This window comes from Tachypleus tridentatus, chromosome 5 (genome assembly GCF_004210375.1).
Source record: "Tachypleus tridentatus isolate NWPU-2018 chromosome 5, ASM421037v1, whole genome shotgun sequence".
In the NCBI taxonomy this organism is placed as follows: Eukaryota; Metazoa; Arthropoda; class Merostomata; order Xiphosura; family Limulidae; genus Tachypleus; species Tachypleus tridentatus.
The window spans coordinates 18,688,291-18,705,725 of NC_134829.1; the positions used below are offsets into that span (position 1 = coordinate 18,688,291).

At 30.1% G+C, this 17,435-nt stretch overlaps 1 protein-coding gene across 3 annotated transcripts in view; it reads right to left on the reverse strand.

Moving 5' to 3' along the window:
* Positions 1-6,209: 6,209 nt before the first annotated feature.
* AspRS (aspartyl-tRNA synthetase) overlaps positions 6,210-17,435 on the reverse strand; it is an 87,776-nt gene continuing 76,550 nt past the window's right edge. For 2 of the 3 annotated variants that reach the window (XM_076501508.1, XM_076501506.1), the window contains 7 exons: positions 16,559-16,706; positions 15,729-15,797; positions 11,849-11,969; positions 8,294-8,374; positions 7,739-7,850; positions 7,163-7,234; positions 6,210-6,393 (listed from right to left, as the gene is read on the reverse strand). In XM_076501508.1, the coding sequence (XP_076357623.1) occupies positions 6,302-6,393; positions 7,163-7,234; positions 7,739-7,850; positions 8,294-8,374; positions 11,849-11,969; positions 15,729-15,797; positions 16,559-16,706 (695 nt within the window). In that variant the 3' untranslated portion in view covers positions 6,210-6,301. The remainder of the gene's footprint in view (positions 6,394-7,162; positions 7,235-7,738; positions 7,851-8,293; positions 8,375-11,848; positions 11,970-15,728; positions 15,798-16,558; positions 16,707-17,435) is intronic. The other variant, XM_076501507.1, reaches the window with a different exon arrangement.

Consider the following 17,435-nt stretch of genomic DNA (forward strand, 5'->3'; position numbering starts at 1 on the left):
AGCCACAAAAAATGTTTATTGAAAATCTTTGTGAAATAAACGAGTTTTATGGTCACCATTTTGTAAGAATGTTTTATTGTATACAAAGTGTGCTGGTTTATTTAACTTTCAATGTTATTTTAATAGTATCTAATGTATCCTTGATTTTACCATTATTAAAACAATTCGTAGCTGGTTTATTTTGAATTTTCAAAATCTAATCCTTGTTAAGTTGTGAATTAATAAATAAAAGGACTATGGTTAGACACTATCTCCAACACACTACGGATACAGTAATCGAATAATGGGATTTCATCATCACTTTTATAGCACATTCACAGCTCTTCTGTTAGCAATGGACATTGGACCTTCACAAACCCTGTGATTAAAGTATCATTATGCAATCTTCTACTTGAAAAAAGCCTAATACTAAAGACACAAGACAAATATACGTAAATTTAACTATCTGCTGGCTGGTTGGTTGGTTTGGAGTTTTATGGTGCAAAGCAACTCGGTTAACTGTGCCAAACATCTGGTAAAAATTCAAAGTAAAATTATTAAAATTCATAAAAGGAAATTAAGGTAAAACAAAACAAAGTTTAATTTTTGAATTAAAAACACAAATGCTATTAAATCCAAGTTCTACATTAGTCTACAGCAGTAAGAGAAAAACTACAGTAATACAAGTTGTAAAGGACTTTCCGTAGCATAACTGCAATTATCATAAGCTGCCAGGATGACTGAAGGGTAAGTTAATAAATCAGCTTTAGTCACCTAAAGTTGGCCTTTCCAGTTTTGGTTTTGAGTTATTTGATGTTATGGCCAATTTCTAATTTCAAATTGAACTAGATGGACTTTGATTCATAAAAGAGAATTGCATTAAAAAAAGGTATAATGTATAAATTAAAAAGATTAATGGCCTTTAAAAAACTAAAACAATTTCCAAGGTAGACAGTGTTACCACTGCCAATAATGCTGTCTAACGTTACAGATAAACTTTGGGACAAAACATATTTAAAATGGTGCCATTGAGAGTTGTAATGATGGCAAGACAGTAAAACTGTGGCTTATTGTGAGCTGAGTGTTACACAGACAACACATTGGTGCATCAATCCCAGATAAAAGAAGACAATGAGTTAAAAAAACTGACCAATGCATAGTCTAGTTAAGACAACTTGCTCTTTCCAATCCATATGGAAGCAAGACAGCCAAAGTCCAAAAGAGGGTTTTATTTGGAAAAGCTTGTTTTCACATTGCTCACTCCAAGTCAACTGGCACGGAGCCAATCCTTGAATACAGGACCACAGTCCATGTATGGAACAGGCACAGCAGTGATAGTGCTGGAGCAAACAGATTTAGTTGTGGTGTCGGCAAGCCTGTTCCCACGAATATCAACGTGGCCTGGTATCCAGAAAAAACTGGATAGAAACAGATGTTAAAGAGAAATAGACCATTCGTTTTTGTATATCGGCAAGAACAGGGTGAAATTAATACGAAGCGATTCCAAAACCTGTATAGAACTAAGCGAGGTAGTGGAACTAGAGTAATTTGAATACTGCTTAGCTTCTATGTGATCTAGGGCAAGAGAAATGGCGTACAGTTCAGCAGTGAACACAGAAACTGTCAAGGAGATTTTGCACTGAACCACAACAAACCATGGTAGAGCCCACAGAGTCACCTGATTTCAAACTATCTGTATAAATAGGAATGGAAGGACAGTTCAAAAGATGTTCAGCAAACAATAGACAGTATTTCCAATCCGGGAGTATCTGCTTTTTCCGGATGACTTAAAGGAATTATTTGCTGCAGATTGATGAGTGTATTTCTGAGTTAACTGAAAAGTTTGGAAAACAAATTATTGTTTTTTTGTTTTGTTTTTGCATGAAGAAAACTTAAGTTGTAAATGCTTCAATTATAGTTACTATAAGTGATTCATTGTTTTCCTGAAATAAAAATTATGCATGCTGTGCAATGTTAGCTGCAATTAAAGGGCTATCCTTGACTCTGATGAAGGCATTATAACATGGAAACAAAGTTGTTTTAACAGCATGTATGTAATCAAACTCATTTTAATATTAGTTTCAGATTGTCTTGTGACAATAGTAGTTAAATTTATTTATTTGTTGTGAATTGATGGAGATGAAATTTCTTGTTGGATATTCTGGAAAGCTCTCTTCTTAAATACAAGAGATGCATCAAGGAATTACATTTAGATAATAAGCCTCTAATTTTATACAGGAACTCCTATGATCACTTCAATAACCTGAAATTCTGGTCATGTGTGATAGGTATCGGTAAGGTGCTTTGATATCATTACTGAGCAAGCAAAAATGGAAAGATTGCTCTTGGACTAGTGATCCTAAATAGGAAGGCCCCTTTACAGCATCAAGGTTGTCACCTGTGATCCACTAAGATGGACAGGTAAAGAAACATAGCTTCTTTATATATGTCAGCTGTGCTCAGGTATAACTGAAAGTAGTGCAGCCAGTGGAGATACTTGTATCAGGTGGCAATAATCCTTATATTATATAAGGGCAGTCTGAGGATTGTAGGATATCATTGGTACTTGTACTTTAGGTGAGGATGAGGTGATTGGATGCTAATCATTGTCATTGTTGGTACAATTATTAACAAAATACATAAAACAAAGGGAATTCAAAAACCTGCAAACAGGGATCATTAAAAACAAAGAAACAAGCCTGCAAATACTGTAGACATTATTTATTGAAACTAAAACCTCTATTTTGGCTCCATGCTTTTACCTAGAATTGCGTTTAGTAAAGTCAATATAGGGATTTATAGTTTGAATAAATAATATTTACAGTATCTTCAGTCCTGTTTCCTTACTTTTTTTATGGTCCCTACTTCCAGGTTTTTAAAATTCCTAATTTTTAGCCCTGGCTCCTAGAATGACCCAGTTATTTTGTTGTTTTTTTAAACCAAGTACACACTTTTAGCTCATAGCTCCATCATTCTCTTGACAAATTTGAGACCTAATTAATTTTGGATTCAGGAGGTCAAACCTTTTCAATTGATGTATTTGGTCATGCCAAAGGTTTATAACCTTCATAAAAAAATGTAAAATAAAACTATCAAAAAGTTCGAAATTATTTTTCCTGGGAGTTTCTATATCTAACCATTTTACATCTATTTTCTATGTTTAGTTTACTCTTAATGGCAAAATCAGAAACATGCCAAACATAAAGCACTCCTGCCATTACTGTTTATGTGACACCATTGACAACAAATGAGAATGTGCAGCCTCAATAAGGCCAAATCCCCACAGAGTTTTTCATAAACCTCCAAAGACACAATGGGAAAGAATCTATTGGTTTATTTACAGTTGAGTGATTACAAAAAAAGATTGTCTACAGTAATAAATGTGTGACAAAGCATTTAGGATATGTACAAAGTACAGCCCAATTAATAAAATTAGGATGTATTTCAATGTTAGTTATTTTCCTAGGGAAGTCAGAATTTAGTGGTATATGTATGCAAAGCATGTAAATGCTTATGAACATTTACATAAACATATATATTATTACTCTTTAATCACAATTTTGCTTAATTTTTAGTTATTTTCCTTAAAACATAGAACAGTAAATAAAAATTACATTAGGAAAACAAAGATTTATAGTACTTATGATGGTACAAAATTGATTTGTACTTGAAAGTCATACTCTGGATCAATTTGCCAGTGTGGTGATACAATGTTTTAAATTTTAAGTAACTCAGTTTTTGTACTTTTGACTTTGTTGTTTCAATACTTTTTGGATGAATTAATATTTCTATATTATGTACAGATTGATCCCTACGTGTCTTTATATACTGCAAAAATATTATACTTGTTTTCTCAAGTAAAAAAGAAGACAAATTAATTTTTGTTGATTTCAGAGATACATTTTATAAAAGCAAATAAACTTACTGTACTGGTACACAGAAAAACTAATTTATCTAGTTTTCTAACTAGCCTATAGTAAGTGTAAAAATCTCGAATGTGTTTAGTGCAATGTCTTAATCATTAGATAAACATTTCTAGAAAAAAATCCAACTTTATTTTCAAGACAATACCAAATGACTGTCAGTTTTAAGTAATGTGAAATATGCTTTTTCTGTTGGTTACAAACATGTACTTTACAGCAGCAGACATGAGTAGACAAGTGGTTTAAAAAAATAGTAGCAGTGAGATGGGCTTCTCAAGTAAATCAAAAGGATGGGATGTTTTCATTTTAATTTTAACTTGCCAATGTCTGAAATATAAGTTATTAATTCATTATTTACTATAGATATTGTATGGTATGCATAATACAATATAAACTGACGAATAAGATAAGAGGGTATTTAAGAAAGGACATTTACCATTTTGTGTTTAGTATTTTTTCTGGAATTATGAAATTAAAATATACATTAAAATTTGTTTGGATGCCAGTTTTATTGACATACACTGATAATAGTTGTTGAATTAAATTTTGAAAATAAATCTTAAAAATGTTGTGACTTGCCCTTTGACTTGTCTACAGTAAGAGTTAAAGGGCTAGACAGTTATATCCCTAAGCCTCTGATGCAGTTTTCACACTTTTTAAGTAGCCTTTATGATTTATAATTTTCAATGTCACTCACGTCTATATACACCACTAAAAAGAGAAGACTTTCTTTTGATAGTATCATGCTTCTATCGTGCTAAATGTTCACCACTGTTTTTCTTTAAACACCCATTCTCATCCACATCAGTTCATGTTTTTTTTCCTTCCTTTATGCTCCTAATCTGCTATCTACTATAATCTCCAAAGTTATCTGTAACTTACCTTCAAACAAGAAAGTTGTGCAGGTGAAAAATATGATATATCTGAGATTATCATGAAAACAAAATTAGACTTGCAATTCTAAAAGACATTCCAATCTTGACATATATGATATTTCACTTCACATATCTCTGAACTACTTCCAACCTTATTAATTTTCTACTATCAATTTTATCCACTCAATATCAGAAGTGGTATTCAATATAAAAATTTTTAAGATGTCTAACTTTGATGCTTTGACCTGTGACAAACAACTGAGCCTTAAACAACATCAGAAACAGTTTATAAGGCTTACCTTCAAAATAAAATAGTGTCAAATAGAAATTAAACTTATCTGATAAGCAAACAAGTTAAAAAACATCAAATAAAAACATGGTATTAAACAGAAACAAATGAAACTGAGATGAAGTTAATCCTATATGCATGTGTGAGAATCAGAGAACACAGAGTACAATTCAATATGGTATTACATAATTGATCTTCAAGTTATTTTACCATAAAATGACTGATTTAGAAACAATTTGTGATAGAAGAGGGTAAAGCCAAATATAATATAGAAGTATATAATTACAAAAACTATAGATATGCCTTTCAGAAGTTCTAGAGATTATGAAAATACAATATGATGGCCAAAAGTATTTTACTTCTTCACATAAACATTACTGCCTGACTTGTCAGGATCCGATTTACACTGAAGTTGTCAATTCACATACATCTTGATTACAAATATCTTTGTAACACTTTTTTTTTTGGTATGACATACTTGTATGTTTTTATAAAAAGCTTCCCACATTTTGTGTAGATAGAATAAATTTGTAATATTGTGAATATTCATTCTGCAATATTGAATAAGATAAAATTAAAGTAATAATATAGAAATGAGATGACAGAGAAAACTGTTAAAATAAACTAAGTTTATTATAGTTAGTATCTAACATTATGGCCCAGCATGGTCAGGTGGTTAGGGTGCTTGACTCGCAACCTGAAGGTTGTGAGTTCGAATCCTTATCACATCAAACATGCTAACTCTTTCAGCCATGGGGACATTATAATGTGACAGTCAATCCCACCATCATTAGTAAAAGAGTAGCCCAAGAGTTGGTGGGGGGTGGTAATGACTAGCTGCCTTCTCTCTGGTTTTACACTGCTAAATTAGAAATGGCTAGTGCAGGTAGCCCTTGAGTAACTTTGGGTAAAATTCCAAATCAAATATCTAACATTAAATATAATACTTGGTTAATAGTACATTTGGGCTTTGATATAGATTTCCAACAGCAATATCTAGTTAAAATTTGTCTACTGCTTGAATCTAATTGTAAATCTTTTTAAAAGAAAATAACATTTGCAATAATTTAAAACATATCACACATGTATACCTATTTATTGTGCAGTATTCTAATTATTGAAAAAAAAAGTACTTAAAAACACTTTAGTCATAAAACTTTATTGCAGTGTACCATTCATAATTGCATACACTGATAATCTAAGAAAATAATGTAATTTACTGTTTCTTGAAAAACTTATGGTGTAAGTCGACGAGGATCACGAGGAAACATAGAAGCCTTACGGATATTATCCAAACCAAGGTATAACATTGTCACACGTTCAAGCCCTAGGAATATAAATGTTCTAGTACAAGATAAAAAGTTTATAACATTTGCAAAAAAATTAAAAACTTCATATATAAACACATTTAAATATCAAAGATCAGAAGATGCACATTTACTTCCAGTTCTTTATCATGCAATTAATGGTAAGTTTTAATGAAATTCATCTGAAAAAAGTGTGTTTGACTTAATTTAAATTAAAAAAAATATTCTATAACTGAACATATTAACAAAATGAGTATTAGAAGCAACTATTATTAAACTTTTATACACAATTAACCATAATTGCTCACTACAGTGATTTAACTCACATAACCATTAATGATGTCATTCTGGATTCAGTCAAATTCTCTTATATACATATAAACATAAATACTTTTATAGCCATTTCTATGTTGTTAATCACAAAGGTACATGATGGGTCATTTTTGCAATGTCCATTGCAGGTACTGAAACCATGTTTTTAATGATACAAGCCTTCAAACTTAATGCTGAGCAACAAGAAGATTTTTTGGTGGATTTTTAATCTTACCATTGTCTCCATTCACTATGTTATTGTACTGAAATCAAAGTATGCTTCCTAAAGAACATAGAGTTATATACCCTTTGTTCCACTTTTCTCATTATCTAAACAAGTATGTACATTCAATTATAACTTTTCAACATGATTACATTCAATAAAATCATATAAATGACCTCATTATAATCACTCGAAAGAAAAAACAACAACAAAAGAGCTTCCTTAATGTAATTGTTATAAAACATAAAACTTACCAATTCCACAACCTGCATGAGGTGGAGCTCCATAACGAAAAGAATCAATGTAGGCCTTGATATGCTCTAGGTCTTAAAGAAAGAAAAATTTAATTAAGGTTTATCTATTTTCATCCAGTTTTTTACAATCTTTAATAATATTCTTAAGAAAGATACAAATGCAGACAGGATTATTTTTATCTCAATAAATACATCAAACATAACTATGTAGAAAGATAAATCAAAAAGGAATATTATTAAAAAACATGCAATTAAATTTGGTAAAACATATTATAGTGACAATAATAATCCTATTTACTCGAATAATATATAGTATATCTAATTATTTTAAGACTCAAATATTTTTCTTAAACTAAAGAGTAATTTGTGTTCACAGTTCCTCTAGTAAGATTACACTGATTTTAATTAGTGTAAAGCTTACTTAATTCAAATGAAGTAGACTGTTCATAAATGGTTCTTTACCAACAAATAATAAATTACTCATACCATAATGAATAAGAAAATGGAAACATCAACTAACTATACTTTACTTTTAGAAAATGTACTTTTGCAGCATAATTTTAAAGAAAGTCTTACTAATTTCATGATGCTTTGCTCGATTTACCAGAAATTCTGGGTCGTGGATTCTTTGAGCACCAGAAGTTATCTCCTCACCCCTCATGTACATGTCGTAAGAGTTAGAATACTTCTGTAAAACATGATTTGTGTTTAAATTTTATTTCCACAGTAAAAGTTATTAAATGATGATAACTCTGACAAAAAGATTGTTTAAGTAGGGATGATGATGGTGACAAAAAGATACATTTAAGGCATCTATCTTTTTCTGAGGTTGGAAATAGTATTCTTTTTTAAATGTTCTTTATCAAAGCTCAATTTTAATTTTCCATTTGCCTTCAAAATTTACTTGCATTTCAAACATGTCGGAGAGTTATTTTACCTACGTAAACATATTTCTGCATTTTAATTTTTGTAGATGCAAAATAACAGTATATGCTCCATTTAAGAACTTCTGGTGATTAGATTATTTAATTCTTTCTGTGGTGCTGCACATTATAAAGAAAAATGTACACAACAGACTAGTAATGTATGTAAACATGTCATACAGTCTGTAAAGGTAATATTAACACTTACATAGTCATGTGGATCAGGCATGGTGTAGAATGGACGTACAGCCAGAGGAAATTTGTCCAATATGAAAAAATCAGTGTCATACTAGAAACAGTAAAAAAAAGAAATACTTCAAAATCTGATTGTTCAAATTTTAATATTGAAATGAAACTTTGAAAATGTTCCTGTACTTGTAAATAAAAAATGAGAGATTATCATTTTTATGTCACTCAATTTGATATATTTATAATATCCATAATCACATTAAGAAATTTTTTAAATGTTATTTGTCCCATCCCTTTGGACTCAGTGAATGATTTATCCAAATGCCATACTGATGCTGGATTTTTAAGTCATTAGCTTAAAATGGACAATTTTCAAAATGATATAAAAATACAGCATTCACTCCATATAGATTTTGTTAGGATATCAAATTATAAACTTTACATGAAACTATGTTATTTAAATGACTTATTTATCATTATTTGGTAAAAATGAAATTCAAGAGAGAGAAGAAACACATTTTTAAATGGATGTTCTTTTAACCCTAAAATCATGTGTTAATCCTACAAGAATTTCCATTGCATTATGACAACCTTGAGCAAGAGAAATACCACAAGATCAATTTTTCACAAACATGTGCACAAGTTTAGGGTTCAATCCCATGCTCCAAAAAGCAACAACTTCCAAAATATTGATTGGATATTTACTACTTCAAGAAAGACTACTGTTGTTTATGGACTTTTATTTTTATATGTACTGTAAAAATGGATTTCAACAAGTCTTAATATATAGGGCACTGCACACTTTGTAGAAACAATAAATATTTAACTATTTCTGATTAATTTTGCTAACTGAGATCTTATCAATCCTGTAAGCCTGAACCCACCATAACTTTATACACAAAATTTGTGTTAGGCAGACACCCAACATTTTTTTGCTTTCACTTGCAACTGAGACAAGGGTAAACACGAATTTCACACATTCTCCCAGCATATACTGATTAGTTCAACACTGAAAAAATAAGTTTTCTATAGATAAATTACTTATCAAATGACAGTGGGCTTTCACAAAGTTTTGACAAAAATAAATGGAAAGAACTAATCTTGAAATCATTTTTCTGCAATACGTAAACTGATGAGCACAAAAGTTGTATTATTGATAATTCTAATATCAAAGCATCATTGAAAATTCAGTAATTTCTAACATTTGCCTAAGAGTATGATGACCTAAACAGCCACTAAATTCAGTAGTCAACCCCTAATTTTAAGGTTAAAATAAAATAAAAAATTATATATGGTTTATCAAACTTTGAACTGTTAATGTTGTGTTTTTATGATGAGTTTTTAAATCAAATTTTCATATAATTTCAAAAGGAAATATTCAATTAAGTTCTCAGTAATTATTTTTCTTTACTCCAAAGTTTCCATTTTAGATTTTCTTTCTGTATTTATACAATCTTCTGAGTGTATCACCAAATACGCAGATATGCTGCAGATATTACTCAGCCACAATATACTTTAATAACCTTCAAACTTTGAGATATAAACAAGAAAGTCGAACCATGTCCCTTTTATCTCATCCCATCTTTCAAAAAATGCCAATAATTTTGAAATAAAAAGAGTAAATTGTTCTTCACAAGATTTCTTATTCATGATAGGAAGTATTTAGCATCAGTTTTGTTGTGTCTGTTTGGCTCAATCAGATAATGAAATTTTGTTTAACTTATTTAGGGAGTAGGTAGTTTTAGAACATTCTATTTCCTTTATGCAACAAGTTTTTGCATTTGAAATTTTTAAATAAAAGTAACTCTGGACTACCAACATAATAATAGAAAAGTAAGTCTATAGTGCTTCATCTATTGATAACAAGTAACCCTAATTCAGACATAAATACAATATTTTTTGTCTTATATAATATGTACATATTTACATATGTGCATGCATTTACAATTCAGAAATACATAAGGAAAGATAACTTAAATGAAATAACAATTAAATAACTGTTTTTTGAGACTCAATATTGTGCACAATGTGTTGATTACATGACTGTAAATTAATTGTGGGGTGCTTGTAATTCAGTTGTTACACAAAGATAGTTGACTATGATAAATGGCTTTTAGCATACTCTTAGGCCTAAGTGCAGCTGTAAAGCAAGAAACCAAGATAATATAGATTTAAAAACATCTATTAGCTTTGACTGTAAAAATAAATACAATGTTATTGTCTGTTAAATGTGCAATCATTCTAGAAAGAAAAAAGGACAATTTAAATTTTATGTTTTCAACTTAATTTTACCTTACACTGCTAAATTTGCTATAGTTATTGCCATGGTAAGGAAAATAATAGATAAAATGTATATTTATTTTACTGAAAAAACTTTTGATATTCACTTAAGAGGTTCTAGTGGTTATGCAAATGAAATATGTTAGATGAAAAGAAATGTTTTTTATTCTTAGAATGAAAATTGCCTTTCACTCAGACTGATGTAGTGAAGGCTTGCAAACAGTTTGGGTTTAAGTATACAAGGTTGGGATTCTTTTACAGCAGGTGTCTGTGACAGAAAGCACATAATCCACTTGTTTTATAATAATATATTCAAATGTACGTACACAAATTATAGATATTATAGTTGTATCTCAAACTCCACATACTTCTCTTTTCTTGTCAAAAAGTTCATTCAGACTGATTCAATGACTTTAGGATCCAATCAACAAGATGAACTATTTTTTTCTACTTTTACTACAATAGTATCTTAAACTTCAAATAATTATCTTCTTTCATCAAAGTCCACACAGATGGCCTTAACTACTTTAGAACACTGTTTGACAGACAAATTATTTTCTTTCTCTATATGAGACTGTGAAATTAACTTTAAAATTTTGCACATTTGCACAAACCATTCTCACACAGGCTAATTTCATGTTTTCTCATTTTTTTCTGACTGAATTTTTACTTAATTTTACTAATTTTCAATTTAACTTGCACTCAACTTGGTTGCCTATATTTATAGGTCATTCATTGAGGCCTCAAACTTTCCATAAACTATGCAACAATGATGTAATGATGTATGGTTCAAGTAACAAGCAAAATATCAAAGATTTGAGTAACTTGGTATGAACAATAGTACAATAACTGAACCACACCACTGGATGACTCTGAGTTATGCAACCAAATTGTTGTAACTATGATTTTAATTTTAATGCTTTTGTTATAAAAAGTAAACGATAATTAAATATTAACTCACAATTTAAATTAAATAATAACAACTACACTAAACAGTTTTGTATATCCAAAACAAATTTACAGTAAAAATACTTTGTTCTTTAAACAATCTGATTTTTTTCATAATAAACACTTAATAATTGTTTGGCAAACAACAGCTTATAAGTAAAGGGAAAACTTGCAATGTTTGCCAGATGCGAAGATATGCAAAGGAAACACAGAGTTAAATTATGAATAATTTCATGGTTATATGTTGGTTACAAAATCAGTCCCAATGGCTGAGCTGATAAACAGAGTTAAGGCCTCTGAAATATTGGTTACTATCAAAAAAGAGTTCAGTATTGATATTACTGACTTTGGCCTTGACAAGTCGTCCAAGTAACTTTTCATTTGGTGTGCTCAGGTCTTCTTCATCCCCCATGTTCACTCCAGCTTCACGTAGCATAGCAACTGCTTCAGGATAATCCAGCCTTAAGCTGTGAGCAAAAAATATCTTTGTAACACACTATGAATATATCATCCTGTTTATAAACATAACAAAAAGAAAAGAGTTTTGTAAACATACTTAGTCCTTCAATTGGCCCTATAATTTATATACCTCCTTGTATTTTTCATCTTCTCTACTGTTTTCCATCATCTTACTCAAAATGCTCTAAATTTTTCCAATTTATAATTTGACTGCACACTTGAATTATTCATATCATATGCAACAAAACCATATAGACATACATGTATAATACCATTGTGCAAATGTGAATAAAAATACATACTGTGGTTTCAGTTTCTCTCAGTAAGCAAGTTAATTTTGATTATTTAATAATGCAAAAGCCAGCCCACTTGAAAGGACGGCATTTAATTTCTTAAAATAATAGTTTTATAACTTATACAGTTTTATGACCTAATGATAATGATAGACGTAGCTTGTAAATAAAACTAACCTGTTACTTTAATGTTAAATTTCCTCTCGTGTTTATTGGTATTAACTTACTCACTAACTCATGTAATTAATCAATAACAATGGTAACAGACTCATCTGACTATCTCATTCATGCTTTTATGTTTCAATATTTGTTTTTTTCTAAATCTTAAAAAAATTTGAAATGTTACATCAACTCCATACCTCCAGGAAATTTTTAGGAGTTACTCACTAAGTTAGGTTAAACTACCGCAAGGAACACAAAAAATCTTATTATGCAATTGGTATCTGATCAAAATATTATATTTAATAACTCTGACCTTTTACTGCATCAAATTTTGCTGCCCTAAGATTTGGAACTAATGTTTTATTAAACATGATCATCACACAGGTAAAACTTGAAATCTAATTATACAGTGATCACTTGCTTTTAACTGCTTGTCCACTTCAACCTTCTGAGTAATATTCTCATCAACAGTCAATATTAAATCCAAAGTAGTATTATCTATAGTTGGTTCTCTAGCTAACTGATGGAGAAAACTGTTCTTTAGAAACCATAAAATAATAACGCATTCATTATTTGACTCCACACAGTCAAAACTTATATTGTTAATATTAAGATTTCCCATAACCAATCTAATTATTAAATGCAGCAAAAATTTTCCATAAGCCTGATAAAAAATCTTAGTGTTCTTCCAGTGTTAACCTCCTATCTTTGTATCTCAAAACAAACAACTGTACTAATTCTGTATTCACATTATAATAATTCCCATGATGTCCAGCAGATAACCCAATGTGGCTTTGCTATAAGGAAAACACACACACACACCCATGATGTCAAAGTCATTTCTCTCATCCAGAGCCCTGATTTCACCTTTTTCTATTTTAATGTATTTTACATTTTAATAATAGCACTTATTAACATACAAAAAACATGTGAATATAATATATAGAAAATCTCATCTATTAAAATATGAATGGGTTAAGTATTGGTGGTTGCATAAACAAGTCATAAGAGGGATAAGTGACAATATTATGAAAACCTCACTGCTGAAGAATGGCATGGAGGCAAGGAAAACTGATCAATTTCTTCAAAAGATCACTAATATACAAGAGCAATGTAGTATTTAACAGTTAGAGACTGTAACAGAGTAAAGATAAGAGGTTAGGTAGAAAGTAAAATGAAATGGAAGAGATATGTTAAAGAAGTTATGAAATGACTAAACAAAGATAATGGAAATGGAAAATCCTTGACCATATATCCACTTCTAAATGAGCTGAATACAGAACTAAATGAAATCAGAACTGAAGTAACAGAAAAGGCAAATGGGAAGTTCAAAACTGGAATGCATCTGGAACTTATGAAATGTTGATGAAATTATTTAATACAATATGGAAGTCTGGCATAATACCTATGAATGGAAACATGGAATGTTCTGAGGATACTAAAGAAAGAAGACTTACTGGAATATGGAAACTGGCAAAGAATTACTAACACATATTGTTTCTAAAAGTTTTAACTAGAACACAAAAAAATGAATAAATTATGAAATGAACAGGTAAATTTCAGATGCAGAGATGGATGTAAAAACCCAATAATTGTTCACAAGAGCAAAGGTGAAGCTGTTTGATTACTATTTAATTCAGGATGCATCTCGTGTACCAACAATTCTTTTTATTGTGTAACATTTCTTTGCTATCTGCATTCCCCAAGATGTTGAAATGTTTAGAATGACATCTGTGTCACAGTCCTGTAAAAAGTGGCAAAGAATGGGTGGCCGGTTATGTGTTATGTTTTGCACATGCTCTTTAATATCAGCTTAGACATTGTATTATGGGGTCCACTCAACCAAGGCTATACTTTGGACATGAAAATTTATACAGGACATTAAAGTATTATTATAGGAGTTCTGTTTTTATATTTGCCTTCCATAATCCATGCTTGGGAATTATAAATAAACAATTTGATTCATAATATGACTGACAGATTTTATCTTACACTACACATGATATTTAGACTAATTTAAAAGTTTACTGAAAAACAAAAAATGAAGCTAAGCTCAACCACAAAAACTGACCTGTGAATGCTTGTTTCATTCTATATTTGTTCAAGGTATATGCCATGTGACTTGTACCATTTTTCCAGATACAGATCTTTCTTGATTATGTTCCATACTGTTTTCTGGGACACATGAATGGCTTCTGCTAATGGCTTTTGTGTTCAATGAATTCTGAGCTATTACAAGACACTGCAGTTTGCTTACCACAACTAGGGTATGACTTGTTACAAAGTATCATTCCCCAAGTTGATATATTTTCTTTGTTTTCTAATGTACAAAGGATATACATACTCTTACAATTTTAATCCCCAGTTTGAAGGATAACTTTATAATCTGACTGCATAAACATTTTGCAACATCTCGGCAGTTGATATGCTCATAATATGCCAAATAATATTCAAAATACAGTTTTGATACAACTATTGACTGTTGTTGTCATGCAACACACATAGTTGCTCATTCAAAATCAATTTCATGTAACATACTCAACTTTGTGTTTATAAACATTTCGTGTAAACCCTTTTTATAATGCCACCTATGCTATTCCACTTTGGTTTGTAATATGTCTGAACACAAGAAACTGTAGGCTAAGACACAATAATTTTAACAGGCCCCTCACAAGCCAAAGGGAATATTTTTGTTGAAAACAAAATCAACTGCCCTATTTGGTTTTTCTTAATTTCATCTGAAATTTTTGGACATTTTTATTGACATTATTTTAGCATTAAAGTTACAAAAGTGATTTGAAGTGGTAAGATGATGAAATCAATTAATAATCACAAGCTTAACAGTCAAGCACAAAAGCATGCAACTCTCCAACTGACATGGTATTTAGGAACCATTCAGAACCACCTCAGTACATATTGTGCAGCAAGCTGAGTACAATATCACACCTGTAGCTGCTTTCAAAGTATTCTTGTCTGCTTGTCTTGGTGCTACTGTGATATTTTAACCTTTTCAACCAAATCACAAATTAAATTGTTTGTGTTGCAACAGAAAGCTAAACATAAAATGAAAAGATAATCCAAAACTACCCTTTTGGGAGTTTCTAGAATGAATTTACTTTTAATATTCAACAAACTGTAATATAAAGACAGCCTTTGGCTTCTGAGGGATGTGTTAAAACACTGCTATATGTATAACTTGTGTATTATTTTTCAAAGTATTGTTTTCAACACTACAATTTATTCAAAAGTATTATGGTTCTTGAAATTAACTTTTAACAGAAATAAGCATTAGGCTCTATTTTTTTTTCTCACCTTGGTTCTAGAAACTTAAATGGTTCAGCTGGATATTGTCTATGTACAGCAGCAATCTCCGCTGAAAACCTATGAAAGAGTAAAACATTTTTTGATTACCAGAGTATTAATTAAGCAGAATACAAGCACAACTATCTCACAGTAAAACACCACTGCAAAAAATTCACACAAGTAATTCTTGTGTTACTATAGTACACTGTATGAACAGCTATAAATTTTTATATTATAACAGGATTTTATACACAGGATCATGTATATTTATTCTGAAAACAAAACTTTGTAAAATTAGCACAAATAATTGTCATATTATTAGTTTTTTTATACACTATTTTGAAGAGCAATGCAACAACTTTTTCTTTTTAAGTCTGTTAATATATTATCTATATCTAAGCACTAAAGTTGAAATTTCAACAGTATAACTGCAAATATAATTCTTATTTTAAAACAATGACTTTTTTCACAACATTATTACTTGTTGGGTATTTTTATTGATGAAGAGGAGTATCAATGAGATGTATGAACACATTTTGTGCAGTAAAATGTGTAACAGAAATCAATTATTTCTCTGGATTCTCACAAGACATTCATGTTCTCAATATCATGAATAATTTGATGGGTGATTTGTTTCCACCAAGTTTTAAAGAAACATTTTTAAACATTCAATAAAATAATTGTTCATATATCTTCATGCTAATTATGTTCACTTACATGAATTCTGTTTGTGGAACTTCTCAGCATTAACACATCTTGTCATATTTTACAACCCATCTTTCAGTAACAGTATTTAAAATTAATATACATAGAAGTCTTGAAAACCCTTTGTTAGTTACCTATCTTGGAGGCCCTTGAAGATTTCTACAAACATCATCCCAATGACAGTGATAACTTCATGGTAATGATAGTGGAATGCCATTTCCAGATCCAGGCCCACAAATTCACATAGGTGGCGATGTGTATTGGAGTCTTCAGCACGAAACACTTCATAATTCAAAAGCATATTTGTTATACAGTTGCATACTTTAAGTCCTTATCAAATAAAACACTGTTTAAAATAAGTCATTAAATGCATCAAATACAACTGTTTTTCCAATAATTTTCAAAACAGCCTTGTCAAAACACAACACTAGAAACATAATATATGTATGCAGGAAAATATTATTTTTACAGAAACTCTCAGAAAACCCACTGAGTAATAATTTTATTACTAGTGGCTAAATACAGTAGTATAAGGCTTACAAAAAATAACCACTCTTGATATAATGCATATTGTAATTTAGAAATTCATTGAAAGGTATATAATTCAGAAGTGGAGAGATATAAGAAAATAATTGTTAATGGTATAGAATGAAGCCTATCATAAGACAATATTATTGAGATCATTCATGATTATGTCCTTTGCAAATTTTAATAGCATACATCATACACCTTATGTTAATTGTAAAGGTGGAGAAAAAAAATTAAACAACAAAAATGACATTTCTCCTCAAGAACAACAGTGATATATATATATATAAATGAGGTGAACATCCAACACATTATTATAAATTACTGATAAACAAACAACAGTGCTTGCTATTCTTGGTTTATCAATATCATGTTTGTAAATAACTAAGTACATAATAAATAGCCTCTCATGCACATCTCCTATTATCTGATGTGAAGGATGATGAAATATTCATTATACAATCTGATAGTAACCTGGCTATT